This window comes from Lathamus discolor, chromosome 3 (assembly GCF_037157495.1).
Source record: "Lathamus discolor isolate bLatDis1 chromosome 3, bLatDis1.hap1, whole genome shotgun sequence".
Lineage (NCBI taxonomy): Eukaryota > Metazoa > Chordata > Aves > Psittaciformes > Psittacidae > Lathamus > Lathamus discolor.
The window spans coordinates 65,217,549-65,234,219 of NC_088886.1; the positions used below are offsets into that span (position 1 = coordinate 65,217,549).

The 16,671-nt window shown below is 50.1% G+C and overlaps 2 protein-coding genes across 4 annotated transcripts; both read left to right on the forward strand.

Moving 5' to 3' along the window:
- Window positions 1-2,464: 2,464 nt before the first annotated feature.
- Window positions 2,465-7,682, forward strand: LOC136009613 (pancreatic alpha-amylase-like). 2 transcript variants are annotated; one of them, XM_065669597.1, is made up of 11 exons: window positions 2,465-2,643; window positions 3,112-3,355; window positions 3,938-4,084; window positions 4,292-4,489; window positions 5,314-5,544; window positions 5,918-6,051; window positions 6,142-6,264; window positions 6,378-6,477; window positions 6,683-6,804; window positions 6,915-7,040; window positions 7,366-7,682. In XM_065669597.1, exons 2-11 carry the CDS (start codon window positions 3,188-3,190, stop codon window positions 7,553-7,555), a joined length of 1,539 nt encoding a protein of 512 aa, XP_065525669.1. In that variant the 5' UTR covers window positions 2,465-2,643; window positions 3,112-3,187; the 3' UTR covers window positions 7,556-7,682. The 2 variants fall into 2 exon arrangements, with proteins under 2 accessions (XP_065525669.1, XP_065525670.1); XM_065669598.1 differs by lacking the exons at window positions 2,465-2,643; window positions 3,112-3,355 and adding an exon at window positions 3,642-3,810.
- Window positions 7,683-11,281: 3,599 nt separating this feature from the next.
- On the forward strand, window positions 11,282-16,502 carry LOC136009614 (pancreatic alpha-amylase-like). Of its 2 annotated transcripts, XM_065669599.1 has the most exons (11): window positions 11,282-11,460; window positions 11,932-12,175; window positions 12,758-12,904; window positions 13,112-13,309; window positions 14,134-14,364; window positions 14,738-14,871; window positions 14,962-15,084; window positions 15,198-15,297; window positions 15,503-15,624; window positions 15,735-15,860; window positions 16,186-16,502. In XM_065669599.1, the coding sequence occupies exons 2-11, from the start codon at window positions 12,008-12,010 to the stop codon at window positions 16,373-16,375; spliced, it is 1,539 nt and encodes a 512-aa protein (XP_065525671.1). In that variant the 5' UTR covers window positions 11,282-11,460; window positions 11,932-12,007; the 3' UTR covers window positions 16,376-16,502. The 2 variants fall into 2 exon arrangements, with proteins under 2 accessions (XP_065525671.1, XP_065525673.1); XM_065669601.1 differs by lacking the exons at window positions 11,282-11,460; window positions 11,932-12,175 and adding an exon at window positions 12,462-12,630.
- Window positions 16,503-16,671: the final 169 nt, after the last annotated feature.

The following is a 16,671-nucleotide window of genomic DNA, read 5'->3' on the forward strand; positions in this document are numbered from 1 at the left end:
CCAGGGTCAGGGCAGGGAGCCCTTCTGCTCTTTGGAAGCAGACAGGCTCCTCTCTTCGTCATGCAAACGGGGCTGGCAAAGGGATGGATCCACATCTACTTTGTGCTACAACATCCCTGAAGCCATTCTTCAGGAAAGCTGGTCTAAAAGCGTGACATCTCATGTAGCGGCGTGACAGTGGCAGTATCTTGGCAGCTGAAAACTGACCATCAAGGTGATGACTGTGTCTCCCCTGTGGCATGACTTTCTAGGTCTTTCAGCTAGGACAGCTTTATCTTTTCCGGTAATAGCTGTGTCTGTGCTTCTCTGAGACCACTGTTTGCTACCCTTCCTGGGGTTGCCAGGGGTCTTGCTGTGGCAGATAACCACTGAAATCTGAGCACTGTTTCTTTCCTGAGAGGAGGGCAATCTCAGCCTTGGAGCGTATTAAGATACTCACCTGTCTGGAGAGCAGCAGTCAATGTAGACGTTCTTGTTTTGTGAAGATGATAAGTGAAGTCTAAGATCTCTCTGTGAGCAGCCTTAAGACTGCCATCTACCTTAGTCTTGTACGGATTCCTTTCTAATAATCCGTCTGGGGATGCTTGGATGGTGCGCTTAAGACGCAGGTGCGCTTAACTGCCTTTACGTACCCTTCAAGCCATCATCATGATACAACACAGCAGTATTGCTTATTCACTTGGTGAAGCTGAACAGCAGCAGGGTGGACGATAACATAGGGATTGGTCTGACTGGGTCAGAGTCGAATGCTCTCAGACCAGCTTCTTTTAGCTATTCCACACATGCAGGGCGTAACGTTTAATATCCAGTCTGCTTAGTTGAAGAAAACTGATGCTAGATCCTTTTTCTGACTCAGCCGTGTGATACAAAATATACTGCAATCGTAATACAAACGTGACACCTGGCAAAACAGAACAATTGCGATATACGGTTCGACCACAGTATCGGCGTGATCTCCGTTAGTGGAGTCTATAATACCCTCGCTGTCAGGATGCCGGGCATCTCCTGTCACTGGAAAGAAGTACGTGGGTTGAAGCCAGCTAGAGCCCATTGCCATCTTTGGAAAAATCTTCTGTTAGCTCTTTAGTTTTTAGAATCCCTGTTGTGCTGAGCCATGTGTAAACTCCCCACACCTGTCTGGCTAAACCAGGAAGATACTGATATTGTTTGAATTATTTCAGGGATAGAGTGTTATCATTGCAGCAGATGCACTCCAATGACATGGCTGTTCACCTAAAATAAAGGCCACCCTCCAGCCCTCTTTGTGCTAAGATAAGTCAGCATTCTTTGCAACACCTGTGGACAACCAGCACCTGCATTATTTTCCACGAGGCTCCTGGCCAGGTCACTTTCCTCTCTCCTCTGAGCTTTGTTCTTGTGTCAGGGTTTACTGCTCAGTCACATGCTGGTACGTCTTGCGTACACATTGACGCTGCAGCACCGCACTGGGAAACCGCTGCCATTGTTAGCATGGTAGCGATGGGCAGAGCTGTAATACGGCCACATAGGGACATAGAAGAACAGGCCCGCTTGAAAGCAGTTTTACTCAAGTTAGTAAGTAAAGTCAAGTTTGACATTTGCAGTGTCAAAGCCTGCTCATGAGGAGGTCTCATTTTGAAGCCTGGAACCCACATCCTCCGGGGGTCCGCTGCCACCAGGTTTCCAACTCTATGGGGAGATGAAATGGATTAAACCACACAGTTTTCAAACGGGGGCGGCAGAGGGCTGGGTTCCCATCTGCCTTGTGTTGGAACACCCCTGAAATCATTTTCTACCCGTTGCGTCCGGCTGTCAAGGACCGGTCCTTCCTCTTTTTTGGCTGATAACATCGTGTTTCGGGAGCAAACGCAGGTCACTGGAAACACAATGTCAGGCAGCGATATGCCATGACATCAGTGGAAGCACACCGGGACCAGCGATGTAGAAATTAACTGGGTGCACGTTTTTGGTTGCTCTTGTTAGTACTGAGGAATGGTGGGGAGGGGTCTGTGCTCACTTGACCGGTAATCGCAAGATGTGTAATCATCTTACAGGTTCCTTGCTGTCAGCGAGTAGGCAAGGTCGTTTGCAGTAATTTAGTCTGTCATAGTTGTAGTGGAAAAAGAAACCTTTCATAAGGCCCGTGACATGTAAACGAACAGGTGGGCAAATGGGCCCCGCTTCTGCTTTTTGTCCTTGAAGACCGATTCTGGCAAGGAGAAGAAGGCATGTGACATGTTCAGTGGCGTGGCTACTTTCAGAAAGAGCATGCCTGTGACAGTTGAGCTATAAAGTGCACTGAGGTTTCTTTTATCTTGCAGTGGGTGTGCCGTTTGGCAGATTCTTTGGTTTCCTCACAGATATTCCTTGAATGTCAGGGTCTCCCTGCTCTCCATGTTCTCTCAGAGTGTTGTTATATCCTTGCTGCGAGTAGAGAGAATAATCCCTTTAGAGCTGACTTTGGGTTTCCTTCCTTGACTCAGGTGAACCACTGGTCACTGAAACTGCTGGTCAGCGTTACGCAGAGTCTCTGTTGGAGAGGGAACCACGTGCAGCTCCAATCACGTTTAATCGTGTAGAACAACATTTGCTCTGTGCAACTGAGGGAAGAAAACCAGCAGAGACTGGGCAGCGATGCCAGAAAACCGTCAGACATGAAAAAAGGTCAGTTTGTGGTTACCAGTGTGGCTCACCCGGTGCAGCCCTCCCCCCGCCCCCCCCCCAGCCCTGCGACGTATTGTGCGATACTTCTGTTAGTGACTCGAGAGGTAGCCTGGTTTGAGCTCGGACTAATCCTGAGCCCTGGACACCTGCGAATGCTGGCAAAGTCATTCCTTCTGCTAGCACTGTTAAAGTTCCAGGTGTCTTTTTATCGCCTTCCTTTCCTGTTTCCTTGCAGAGCCCCCCTTGAGGGTCTGTGCGTTACTTCTTGGAATCCCTTGGATATCCATGCTTGCACGATTGGAAAGAGTACGATTCTGAATTTGGGTTTACGATAAAGTACAGTCATTGTGAAAAGGTGTTTTATCTTCAGCTGTTGGGCAATCCAGGAAGAAACAAAACGGAAGAAGGGTATCGAGCCAGCTAGCCAAATAATAACTGATAGCATCTGCTCTGTGTGAATTTTGACAGCTGCGGTAGGAACCGTGTCATCTTGCAGGAGTATAAATTGCCAGCAGAGAGACCGCAGCCCCACACTGAAGGCATCATGCGAGTCCTCCTCCTGCTCGCAGCTCTAGGGTTCTGCTGGGGGCAGTACAACCCCAACACTCAGGCCGGGAGGACGTCTATCGTACATCTCTTTGAATGGCGCTGGGCCGATATTGCTCTTGAGTGTGAGCGCTATTTAGCTCCTTATGGATTCGGAGGAGTTCAGGTAAGCTGTTTCCTGTGAGTAGGTCGGGAAACGGCAGCGTAGCATTCGATTAATAAATCAGAATGCCTGAATTAGAGCCAGCCAGCCCCAAGTCACTTTGGGGTTGGGAAGGGGAGGACGGAAGCAGTAACCCCACAGCCTGCAGGGCCAGTGCCTGATCTTGTTTCTCTAGCACATCAGTTAGAAAGGGGCACGCTTTCTTCTGAAGGGCTTCCGCCGAAAAGCTCGGTTTTCCTCTTTGCCTTCTTCCAAGGGATGCGCATAAGAATTGAGGTTTGGCTTTCCTAAGTAGTCACTACTGCAGTGAAAAGAATTCCTGTGTCTTCAGCCCTGCCATGTGCGTGTCCATGGAAGCAGGCCCACGCTGGACCCGGGCAGCCCACAGGAACGAAAGCAAACTTCTTTCTTGCCAGCCTGCAAGAGAGACACCTCGCAGAGCTGAGCTCACGCTGTGGGTGAGAGAGACTGGGTTAGGCGCGAGCCTGCCCCTGAGGGGCGGAGGTGCCGAGTGCAGGTGTGATCCTTAAAACCTTGAAATAAACCCAGTGGATTTCCCCTCAAAGCGCACCATTTCCTCCGCAGGTTTCACCTCCAAATGAAAACATTGTCGTTACTAACCCAAACAGACCCTGGTGGGAAAGATACCAGCCCATCAGCTACAAGCTCTGCACTCGGTCAGGAAATGAAGACGAGTTCAGAGACATGGTGACCAGATGCAACAACGTTGGAGTAAGTGCACTGACAATCTGTATCTGGTACGGCAAGGAGTGCCGTATCAGCTGAGGGAATTTAGTGCTTCTCTCCTCAAAGGAGGCATCAACTGAGAACGAACTGTAGGGGACCAGCAAATCCGAGTGAATGGTGATGTGGTGGAGCTCTGTCTCTCCCTTCCCCATCTCTGCAAACCATACTGAAATGCACTTGTTGCTTTTCCAGGTGCGCATTTATGTGGATGCTGTCGTCAACCACATGTGTGGCTCCGGGGGTGGCTCAGGCACTCATTCTACCTGCGGAAGCTACTTTAATGCCGGCAACAGAGAATTTCCAGCTGTGCCGTACTCTGCCTGGGATTTCAATGATGGCAAATGTAAAACTCGAAGTGGAGAAATTGAAAGTTATAGTGATAAATATCAGGTAACTTTCTCGGACAAAAGTTGGAAAGCTTTTTCTTTTCTTGCTTTTCTAATTTGTCTGCTTGTTGGGTTTTGTGTTTTGTTTTGTTCTCCTTTTCTTAAACCCTGCTGTGTAAACATTACAGGGAGGCCAAAGAAAGGCATTGGTTTCTCACCGAAGCTGTGCTTGGTCACCTGACAACTGAATGAAGTAGTGAGCATGGGGTCAAGAAAGGCACTTCTCGTGCCAAACGTTCCAAGTACTGAGAAATCAAGAACCCTCCGCACATGTTGCCCGTAGGCACGTGCAGGACCTGGCTCCTGCAGTGGGCCCAGTGTGCTCAGCTCAGCCAGTGAGCTCTTTCTTACAGCTCGTAAACTCAGCTGATATTGATCAGGAGCCCCCATGGAAACCTGACAGCAGCGCAAACTGGGCCCTTGGCTGAGCGACTGACTCGTTTTGGTTGGTGACGCGTGTGGCAGTTCTTTTCGCAAGGTTGCCGCTCCTCCTTCGGGGTTGAGATAAAGACAAGCTGAACAGGGAAGGCAAAAGCCACACACGCAAGCAAAGCGGAACGATGAATTCAGTCAGCACTTGCCGACCGTAGGCAGTTGTTCAGCCATCTCCAGGACAGTGGGGCTACATCACAAACCCTCCTCTCTCCCAGCGTCCCCCCTTCCTTCTTCTTCCCACAGCTTTATTATGCCGAGCATGAGGTCATATGGCAAACAAACAGAATTGATTTCATGGCTCTAAAGGTGTAAGCATTTCACTGGAAGGTGTTACAAGCTGACAGAGTGGCACCTCCTAACTCTTCTGGGGTTTTTTTTCCCTTCATTTTCCAGATCCGGGACTGTCGCTTGTCTGGCCTTCTTGATCTGGCCCTGGAGAAGGACTATGTCCGCTCAGAAGTTGCTCAGTACATGAACCATCTCATTGATATTGGCGTAGCAGGCTTCCGAATTGATGCTGCCAAGCATATGTGGCCTGAGGACATTAAAGCATTTCTGGACAAGCTGAAAGATCTAAATACTCGATGGTTTTCTGCAGGAACAAGACCTTTCATTTACCAGGAGGTAATCTCCATCTTTTCTCCTCAATGGTTTGCCTTTGTCTTTAGTACCTCTTGTACCTCCCTCCTTCGGAGGCCTTTGCTGTAGAGAGAGCTAGGCTTTTCTTGGGAGCAGCCCTGCAGCCCTAAGTACTTCTCTAAAAATGCCTCCACATCTTCTTGCCCTTGAGCTTCACCTCTTCTTTCTTTAGTCGTGTTCTCTCACACGTGTTCACCGTGTATTCTGCCAACTCTGAGCTGACCTGCACAGGAGAAATAAACATACTTGAATCTTTTCTCTCCAAGTGTAAGGCAAGAGCTAATGCTGCGGCCTGTACACTGCCTTTTTTGTCTCTGTGAGACAAGAACAGGGGCACAGTTTCTCCTCTGTGTACCAGGTAATTGACTTGGGTGGAGAGCCGATCACAGGCAGTGAGTACTTTGGAAACGGCCGAGTGACGGAATTCAAATACGGTGCCAGACTGGGGACGGTGATCCGCAAGTGGAATGGAGAAAAGATGTCTTACTTAAAGTAAGGATGAAGATGTTGCGACTTACGCACTGGGGTAGCCTGGGTACAGCGGTGGCCAGGGTAAGTTCAAGTCTCTGTGTTTTTGGCCAGGAACTGGGGAGAAGGCTGGGGCTTTGTGCCTTCCGACAGAGCCCTGGTCTTTGTGGATAATCACGACAACCAGCGGGGGCACGGGGCCGGTGGGGCTTCCATTCTGACCTTCTGGGACGCCAGGTAAAGGACGGCTCTTGTCTGGGCGGTGCTTCTTCCGTCTGCTTGTTTGCGTCTCTGTTTTCTGGCACGGTTTCTCGTCCCATGGCTCGTGACTCTCTTTGTCCAACCAACAGGCTTTATAAAATGGCAGTTGGTTTCATGCTCGCTCATCCGTATGGGTTCACACGTGTGATGTCAAGTTTTCGCTGGCCAAGACATTTTGTAAACGGACAGGTAAGCTCGTCATGCTGAACAGAGCTTCGTGGTGAAGGAGGACCAGAAGAGGGCCAGAGAAGCGGTCTGGCGTGTTCAGATTAGTGAAGTGATTTCTCTGTCCCACGTGGGATCTAGCAGGTGGACGCCCCACCTAGCTTTTGTCTACAGATAGGCTCTCTGAATTTTTCAGTGAGAAGTTTTAACCTTCTCCTTTGAACTACAGGACGTCAATGACTGGGTTGGACCACCAAGTAACTCCGATGGATCAACAAAGGCCGTTACGATCAACGCAGACACTACCTGTGGCAATGACTGGGTTTGTGAACATCGCTGGCATCAAATCCGGTAGGTCGCTGTGGAGACGAAAAGAAGTAAGAGTTGTTGCTTTTGCTTCGAATTCCTCGTGGCTTTAGAGCCCTCGCAGCCCCAGGGACAGCAATCCCTTGCATTTTCAGGAACATGGTTGTCTTCCGTAACGTGGTGGACGGTCAGCCTTTCTCCAACTGGTGGGACAACGGCAGCAACCAAGTAGCTTTTGGCCGCGGCAATAAAGGCTTCATCGTTTTCAATAACGATGACTGGTAAGTCAGTGGGAGAAGACCGTGTCCTCAGAGAAGAGCACAGCATCCCTGACGAGCAACGCTGATGGGAAGGGGAATGGCCTTTTCTCCTGATGAGGGCGCTCGCGCCAGCCTGCGCCAGAGATCCTTGGCTCGCATGCCTGGTCTAGAGAGCCAAAATGGGAGCGCAGGGAGCAAAGCGGGGATAGGATCGGAAAGCTCACCCTCTACATTGCCAAATGTTCAAAGTGAGGGAGTAGCATCAGGTTCAGAAAGCCTCTATACCCGGTTTGAATTACCTGTTTGGGAAGCACTGGATAAAGAGGTTCCACTTCTTTTCACGCAGGGATATGAACGTCAGTTTGCAAACTGGGCTGCCTGCTGGTACCTACTGTGATGTTATTTCTGGAGATAAGGAGGGCAACCGATGCACTGGGAGTCAGGTGTATGTTTCTGGGGACGGAATGGCTAATTTCCAGATTAGTAACCAGGCTGAAGATCCATTCATGGCAATTCACGTTAATGCCAAGTTGTAACTCGGGAGAAACATCCTTCTCCGTTTGGTCTCTGCATTACCGTTTCCCCCGTAACCGGTGACTCCCTGGTATTTGAACAGCAGTGATTCTCTGTATCTAGTGATTAATAAATGTCAAGCAAATTGAAGAGTCGTGTATTTTCCCTTACTGAACCGGACGGTAACTTTATCGCGTCACAAGTAGTGGCAGTGCAGTGCTGTGTTTTAAGGCGATGCAGCACTCCGTTTCCCACATCAGAGAAAGAGGGGAGAGCGTAAAATACAAGAAATAAATGGGACCCAAAGCAACACGTGGGCGAGTTAGAAACGTGTTACTTCTAGGGCCGATACGTACTGACACATCTACATCCCAGATGAGCCACGCTGTGGGCAGTCAGCTGCCAGTAGTGCGTAGGCACCCAGGAGAGTTGGATCTGTTCCTTGCGGCAAAGCAAAGCCCGGGCTCTGCATCGGCAGAGGAAGCTGGGCCATGCCAATTCAGTTATTCCAGCCCATGACACCAGTCAAGCCAGCGGGCTGCCTGGTTCACAGTCCGCCTCTGCCTGTACAGATCTAAAGCACAGACCTTACCTGGTTAGCCGCAGTGTCCTGCTGGGAACAAATGTTCACTGTGGCCGTTCCAAAGGTGCCTGAGAAGGGCGCCGTTTACTCAAGCATGGGTTAGAGCTCTGGACAGTGGCGTCAACGCCAGCATATGCTTGTCTCTGTGGAGGGCTTGGCTTGCCTATCCAGTAACATCTCTGAGCACTACGCAGAAGGAGCACAGACTTGGCGGCTTTCCCGACTTCATTGTCAGCCGTGAGGAAATGCCGAGGTCAGTGTGAGTCTGCTTTAAGTCAGAATGTCTGCTTGGCTACAATACTCATTGCAACGCAGTCCTGAGGGGCCACTGTCAGAGGAACGCCCGGACGTCTTCTTTTTGTGGTCAAGGTGTACTCCTAGGGACAGGCCTGCCTTTTGTGGTGGGAGAGGGAGAGCGTGCAGCTGCTGGAGGGTGGATAATGGCTCTCAGCGTGCCCAAGGGCTCCGGGTGCCTGGCAAGGCAGCGATGGTGTGGGAGGAAGGGGCCAGGTAGTGTGCCTGTCCCAGAGGCCAGACCTTCCGCCTGTCTCCGTTGCTCGCTGTGGCCAGCACCGCCTTGCTGAGGGCAGGGGACCTGCAGGCAAAACACAGCCCCTGGGGCTGCTCCCTGGAGCGGTGTCAAAGAGTGGGAGAGCCGTGTGGCAGGATGGTAAGAGCTATTTGCAAACCTGTCGCTTGCCACCAGGGTCAGGGCAGGGAGCCCTTCTGCTCTTTGGAAGCAGACAGGCTCCTCTCTTCGTCATGCAAACGGGGCTGGCAAAGGGATGGATCCACATCTACTTTGTGCTACAACATCCCTGAAGCCATTCTTCAGGAAAGCTGGTCTAAAAGCGTGACATCTCATGTAGCGGCGTGACAGTGGCAGTATCTTGGCAGCTGAAAACTGACCATCAAGGTGATGACTGTGTCTCCCCTGTGGCATGACTTTCTAGGTCTTTCAGCTAGGACAGCTTTATCTTTTCCGGTAATAGCTGTGTCTGTGCTTCTCTGAGACCACTGTTTGCTACCCTTCCTGGGGTTGCCAGGGGTCTTGCTGTGGCAGATAACCACTGAAATCTGAGCACTGTTTCTTTCCTGAGAGGAGGGCAATCTCAGCCTTGGAGCGTATTAAGATACTCACCTGTCTGGAGAGCAGCAGTCAATGTAGACGTTCTTGTTTTGTGAAGATGATAAGTGAAGTCTAAGATCTCTCTGTGAGCAGCCTTAAGACTGCCATCTACCTTAGTCTTGTACGGATTCCTTTCTAATAATCCGTCTGGGGATGCTTGGATGGTGCGCTTAAGACGCAGGTGCGCCTAACTGCCTTTACGTACCCTTCAAGCCATCATCATGATACAACACAGCAGTATTGCTTATTCACTTGGTGAAGCTGAACAGCAGCAGGGTGGACGATAACATAGGGATTGGTCTGACTGGGTCAGAGTCGAATGCTCTCAGACCAGCTTCTTTTAGCTATTCCACACATGCAGGGCGTAACGTTTAATATCCAGTCTGCTTAGTTGAAGAAAACTGATGCTAGATCCTTTTTCTGACTCAGCCGTGTGATACAAAATATACTGCAATCGTAATACAAACGTGACACCTGGCAAAACAGAACAATTGCGATATACGGTTCGACCACAGTATCGGCGTGATCTCCGTTAGTGGAGTCTATAATACCCTCGCTGTCAGGATGCCGGGCATCTCCTGTCACTGGAAAGAAGTACGTGGGTTGAAGCCAGCTAGAGCCCATTGCCATCTTTGGAAAAATCTTCTGTTAGCTCTTTAGTTTTTAGAATCTCTGTTGTGCTGAGCCATGTGTAAACTCCCCACACCTGTCTGGCTAAACCAGGAAGACACTGATATTGTTTGAATTATTTCAGGGATAGAGTGTTATCATTGCAGCAGATGCACTCCAATGACATGGCTGTTTACCTAAAATAAAGGCCACCCTCCAGCCCTCTTTGTGCTAAGATAAGTCAGCATTCTTTGCAACACCTGTGGACAACCAGCACCTGCATTATTTTCCACGAGGCTCCTGGCCAGGTCACTTTCCTCTCTCCTCTGAGCTTTGTTCTTGTGTCAGGGTTTACTGCTCAGTCACATGCTGGTACGTCTTGCGTACACATTGACGCTGCAGCACCGCACTGGGAAACCGCTGCCATTGTTAGCATGGTAGCGATGGGCAGAGCTGTAATACGGCCACATAGGGACATAGAAGAACAGGCCCGCTTGAAAGCAGTTTTACTCAAGTTAGTAAGTAAAGTCAAGTTTGACATTTGCAGTGTCAAAGCCTGCTCATGAGGAGGTCTCATTTTGAAGCCTGGAACCCACATCCTCCGGGGGTCCGCTGCCACCAGGTTTCCAACTCTATGGGGAGATGAAATGGATTAAACCACACAGTTTTCAAACGGGGGCGGCAGAGGGCTGGGTTCCCATCTGCCTTGTGTTGGAACACCCCTGAAATCATTTTCTACCCGTTGCGTCCGGCTGTCAAGGACCGGTCCTTCCTCTTTTTTGGCTGATAACATCGTGTTTCGGGAGCAAACGCAGGTCACTGGAAACACAATGTCAGGCAGCGATATGCCATGACATCAGTGGAAGCACACCGGGACCAGCGATGTAGAAATTAACTGGGTGCACGTTTTTGGTTGCTCTTGTTAGTACTGAGGAATGGTGGGGAGGGGTCTGTGCTCACTTGACCGGTAATCGCAAGATGTGTAATCATCTTACAGGTTCCTTGCTGTCAGCGAGTAGGCAAGGTCGTTTGCAGTAATTTAGTCTGTCATAGTTGTAGTGGAAAAAGAAACCTTTCATAAGGCCCGTGACATGTAAACGAACAGGTGGGCAAATGGGCCCCGCTTCTGCTTTTTGTCCTTGAAGACCGATTCTGGCAAGGAGAAGAAGGCATGTGACATGTTCAGTGGCGTGGCTACTTTCAGAAAGAGCATGCCTGTGACAGTTGAGCTATAAAGTGCACTGAGGTTTCTTTTATCTTGCAGTGGGTGTGCCGTTTGGCAGATTCTTTGGTTTCCTCACAGATATTCCTTGAATGTCAGGGTCTCCCTGCTCTCCATGTTCTCTCAGAGTGTTGTTATATCCTTGCTGCGAGTAGAGAGAATAATCCCTTTAGAGCTGACTTTGGGTTTCCTTCCTTGACTCAGGTGAACCACTGGTCACTGAAACTGCTGGTCAGCGTTACGCAGAGTCTCTGTTGGAGAGGGAACCACGTGCAGCTCCAATCACGTTTAATCGTGTAGAACAACATTTGCTCTGTGCAACTGAGGGAAGAAAACCAGCAGAGACTGGGCAGCGATGCCAGAAAACCGTCAGACATGAAAAAAGGTCAGTTTGTGGTTACCAGTGTGGCTCACCCGGTGCAGCCCTCCCCCCGCCCCCCCCCCCCCAGCCCTGCGACGTATTGTGCGATACTTCTGTTAGTGACTCGAGAGGTAGCCTGGTTTGAGCTCGGACTAATCCTGAGCCCTGGACACCTGCGAATGCTGGCAAAGTCATTCCTTCTGCTAGCACTGTTAAAGTTCCAGGTGTCTTTTTATCGCCTTCCTTTCCTGTTTCCTTGCAGAGCCCCCCTTGAGGGTCTGTGCGTTACTTCTTGGAATCCCTTGGATATCCATGCTTGCACGATTGGAAAGAGTACGATTCTGAATTTGGGTTTACGATAAAGTACAATCATTGTGAAAAGGTGTTTTATCTTCAGCTGTTGGGCAATCCAGGAAGAAACAAAACGGAAGAAGGGTATCGAGCCAGCTAGCCAAATTATAACTGATAGCATCTGCTCTGTGTGAATTTTGACAGCTGCGGTAGGAACCGTGTCATCTTGCAGGAGTATAAATTGCCAGCAGAGAGACCGCAGCCCCACACTGAAGGCATCATGCGAGTCCTCCTCCTGCTCGCAGCTCTAGGGTTCTGCTGGGGGCAGTACAACCCCAACACTCAGGCCGGGAGGACGTCTATCGTACATCTCTTTGAATGGCGCTGGGCCGATATTGCTCTTGAGTGTGAGCGCTATTTAGCTCCTTATGGATTCGGAGGAGTTCAGGTAAGCTGTTTCCTGTGAGTAGGTCGGGAAACGGCAGCGTAGCATTCGATTAATAAATCAGAATGCCTGAATTAGAGCCAGCCAGCCCCAAGTCACTTTGGGGTTGGGAAGGGGAGGACGGAAGCAGTAACCCCACAGCCTGCAGGGCCAGTGCCTGATCTTGTTTCTCTAGCACATCAGTTAGAAAGGGGCACGCTTTCTTCTGAAGGGCTTCCGCCGAAAAGCTCGGTTTTCCTCTTTGCCTTCTTCCAAGGGATGCGCATAAGAATTGAGGTTTGGCTTTCCTAAGTAGTCACTACTGCAGTGAAAAGAATTCCTGTGTCTTCAGCCCTGCCATGTGCGTGTCCATGGAAGCAGGCCCACGCTGGACCCGGGCAGCCCACAGGAACGAAAGCAAACTTCTTTCTTGCCAGCCTGCAAGAGAGACACCTCGCAGAGCTGAGCTCACGCTGTGGGTGAGAGAGACTGGGTTAGGCGCGAGCCTGCCCCTGAGGGGCGGAGGTGCCGAGTGCAGGTGTGATCCTTAAAACCTTGAAATAAACCCAGTGGATTTCCCCTCAAAGCGCACCATTTCCTCCGCAGGTTTCACCTCCAAATGAAAACATTGTCGTTACTAACCCAAACAGACCCTGGTGGGAAAGATACCAGCCCATCAGCTACAAGCTCTGCACTCGGTCAGGAAATGAAGACGAGTTCAGAGACATGGTGACCAGATGCAACAACGTTGGAGTAAGTGCACTGACAATCTGTATCTGGTACGGCAAGGAGTGCCGTATCAGCTGAGGGAATTTAGTGCTTCTCTCCTCAAAGGAGGCATCAACTGAGAACGAACTGTAGGGGACCAGCAAATCCGAGTGAATGGTGATGTGGTGGAGCTCTGTCTCTCCCTTCCCCATCTCTGCAAACCATACTGAAATGCACTTGTTGCTTTTCCAGGTGCGCATTTATGTGGATGCTGTCGTCAACCACATGTGTGGCTCCGGGGGTGGCTCAGGCACTCATTCTACCTGCGGAAGCTACTTTAATGCCGGCAACAGAGAATTTCCAGCTGTGCCGTACTCTGCCTGGGATTTCAATGATGGCAAATGTAAAACTCGAAGTGGAGAAATTGAAAGTTATAGTGATAAATATCAGGTAACTTTCTCGGACAAAAGTTGGAAAGCTTTTTCTTTTCTTGCTTTTCTAATTTGTCTGCTTGTTGGGTTTTGTGTTTTGTTTTGTTCTCCTTTTCTTAAACCCTGCTGTGTAAACATTACAGGGAGGCCAAAGAAAGGCATTGGTTTCTCACCGAAGCTGTGCTTGGTCACCTGACAACTGAATGAAGTAGTGAGCATGGGGTCAAGAAAGGCACTTCTCGTGCCAAACGTTCCAAGTACTGAGAAATCAAGAACCCTCCGCACATGTTGCCCGTAGGCACGTGCAGGACCTGGCTCCTGCAGTGGGCCCAGTGTGCTCAGCTCAGCCAGTGAGCTCTTTCTTACAGCTCGTAAACTCAGCTGATATTGATCAGGAGCCCCCATGGAAACCTGACAGCAGCGCAAACTGGGCCCTTGGCTGAGCGACTGACTCGTTTTGGTTGGTGACGCGTGTGGCAGTTCTTTTCGCAAGGTTGCCGCTCCTCCTTCGGGGTTGAGATAAAGACAAGCTGAACAGGGAAGGCAAAAGCCACACACGCAAGCAAAGCGGAACGATGAATTCAGTCAGCACTTGCCGACCGTAGGCAGTTGTTCAGCCATCTCCAGGACAGTGGGGCTACATCACAAACCCTCCTCTCTCCCAGCGTCCCCCCTTCCTTCTTCTTCCCACAGCTTTATTATGCCGAGCATGAGGTCATATGGCAAACAAACAGAATTGATTTCATGGCTCTAAAGGTGTAAGCATGTCACTGGAAGGTGTTACAAGCTGACAGAGTGGCACCTCCTAACTCTTCTGGGGTTTTTTTTCCCTTCATTTTCCAGATCCGGGACTGTCGCTTGTCTGGCCTTCTTGATCTGGCCCTGGAGAAGGACTATGTCCGCTCAGAAGTTGCTCAGTACATGAACCATCTCATTGATATTGGCGTAGCAGGCTTCCGAATTGATGCTGCCAAGCATATGTGGCCTGAGGACATTAAAGCATTTCTGGACAAGCTGAAAGATCTAAATACTCGATGGTTTTCTGCAGGAACAAGACCTTTCATTTACCAGGAGGTAATCTCCATCTTTTCTCCTCAATGGTTTGCCTTTGTCTTTAGTACCTCTTGTACCTCCCTCCTTCGGAGGCCTTTGCTGTAGAGAGAGCTAGGCTTTTCTTGGGAGCAGCCCTGCAGCCCTAAGTACTTCTCTAAAAATGCCTCCACATCTTCTTGTCCTTGAGCTTCACCTCTTCTTTCTTTAGTCGTGTTCTCTCACACGTGTTCACCGTGTATTCTGCCAACTCTGAGCTGACCTGCACAGGAGAAATAAACATACTTGAATCTTTTCTCTCCAAGTGTAAGGCAAGAGCTAATGCTGCGGCCTGTACACTGCCTTTTTTGTCTCTGTGAGACAAGAACAGGGGCACAGTTTCTCCTCTGTGTACCAGGTAATTGACTTGGGTGGAGAGCCGATCACAGGCAGTGAGTACTTTGGAAACGGCCGAGTGACGGAATTCAAATACGGTGCCAGACTGGGGACGGTGATCCGCAAGTGGAATGGAGAAAAGATGTCTTACTTAAAGTAAGGATGAAGATGTTGCGACTTACGCACTGGGGTAGCCTGGGTACAGCGGTGGCCAGGGTAAGTTCAAGTCTCTGTGTTTTTGGCCAGGAACTGGGGAGAAGGCTGGGGCTTTGTGCCTTCCGACAGAGCCCTGGTCTTTGTGGATAATCACGACAACCAGCGGGGGCACGGGGCCGGTGGGGCTTCCATTCTGACCTTCTGGGACGCCAGGTAAAGGACGGCTCTTGTCTGGGCGGTGCTTCTTCCGTCTGCTTGTTTGCGTCTCTGTTTTCTGGCACGGTTTCTCGTCCCATGGCTCGTGACTCTCTTTGTCCAACCAACAGGCTTTATAAAATGGCAGTTGGTTTCATGCTCGCTCATCCGTATGGGTTCACACGTGTGATGTCAAGTTTTCGCTGGCCAAGACATTTTGTAAACGGACAGGTAAGCTCGTCATGCTGAACAGAGCTTCGTGGTGAAGGAGGACCAGAAGAGGGCCAGAGAAGCGGTCTGGCGTGTTCAGATTAGTGAAGTGATTTCTCTGTCCCACGTGGGATCTAGCAGGTGGACGCCCCACCTAGCTTTTGTCTACAGATAGGCTCTCTGAATTTTTCAGTGAGAAGTTTTAACCTTCTCCTTTGAACTACAGGACGTCAATGACTGGGTTGGACCACCAAGTAACTCCGATGGATCAACAAAGGCCGTTACGATCAACGCAGACACTACCTGTGGCAATGACTGGGTTTGTGAACATCGCTGGCATCAAATCCGGTAGGTCGCTGTGGAGACGAAAAGAAGTAAGAGTTGTTGCTTTTGCTTCGAATTCCTCGTGGCTTTAGAGCCCTCGCAGCCCCAGGGACAGCAATCCCTTGCATTTTCAGGAACATGGTTGTCTTCCGTAACGTGGTGGACGGTCAGCCTTTCTCCAACTGGTGGGACAACGGCAGCAACCAAGTAGCTTTTGGCCGCGGCAATAAAGGCTTCATCGTTTTCAATAACGATGACTGGTAAGTCAGTGGGAGAAGACCGTGTCCTCAGAGAAGAGCACAGCATCCCTGACGAGCAACGCTGATGGGAAGGGGAATGGCCTTTTCTCCTGATGAGGGCGCTCGCGCCAGCCTGCGCCAGAGATCCTTGGCTCGCATGCCTGGTCTAGAGAGCCAAAATGGGAGCGCAGGGAGCAAAGCGGGGATAGGATCGGAAAGCTCACCCTCTACATTGCCAAATGTTCAAAGTGAGGGAGTAGCATCAGGTTCAGAAAGCCTCTATACCCGGTTTGAATTACCTGTTTGGGAAGCACTGGATAAAGAGGTTCCACTTCTTTTCACGCAGGGATATGAACGTCAGTTTGCAAACTGGGCTGCCTGCTGGTACCTACTGTGATGTTATTTCTGGAGATAAGGAGGGCAACCGATGCACTGGGAGTCAGGTGTATGTTTCTGGGGACGGAATGGCTAATTTCCAGATTAGTAACCAGGCTGAAGATCCATTCATGGCAATTCACGTTAATGCCAAGTTGTAACTCGGGAGAAACATCCTTCTCCGTTTGGTCTCTGCATTACCGTTTCCCCCGTAACCGGTGACTCCCTGGTATTTGAACAGCAGTGATTCTCTGTATCTAGTGATTAATAAATGTCAAGCAAATTGAAGAGTCGTGTATTTTCCCTTACTGAACCGGACGGTAACTTTATCGCGTCACAAGTAGTGGCAGTGCAGTGCTGTGCTTTAAGGCGATGCAGCACTCCGTTTCCCACATCAGAGAAAGAGGGGAGAGCGTAAAATACAAGAAATAAATGGGACCCAAAGCAACACGTGGGC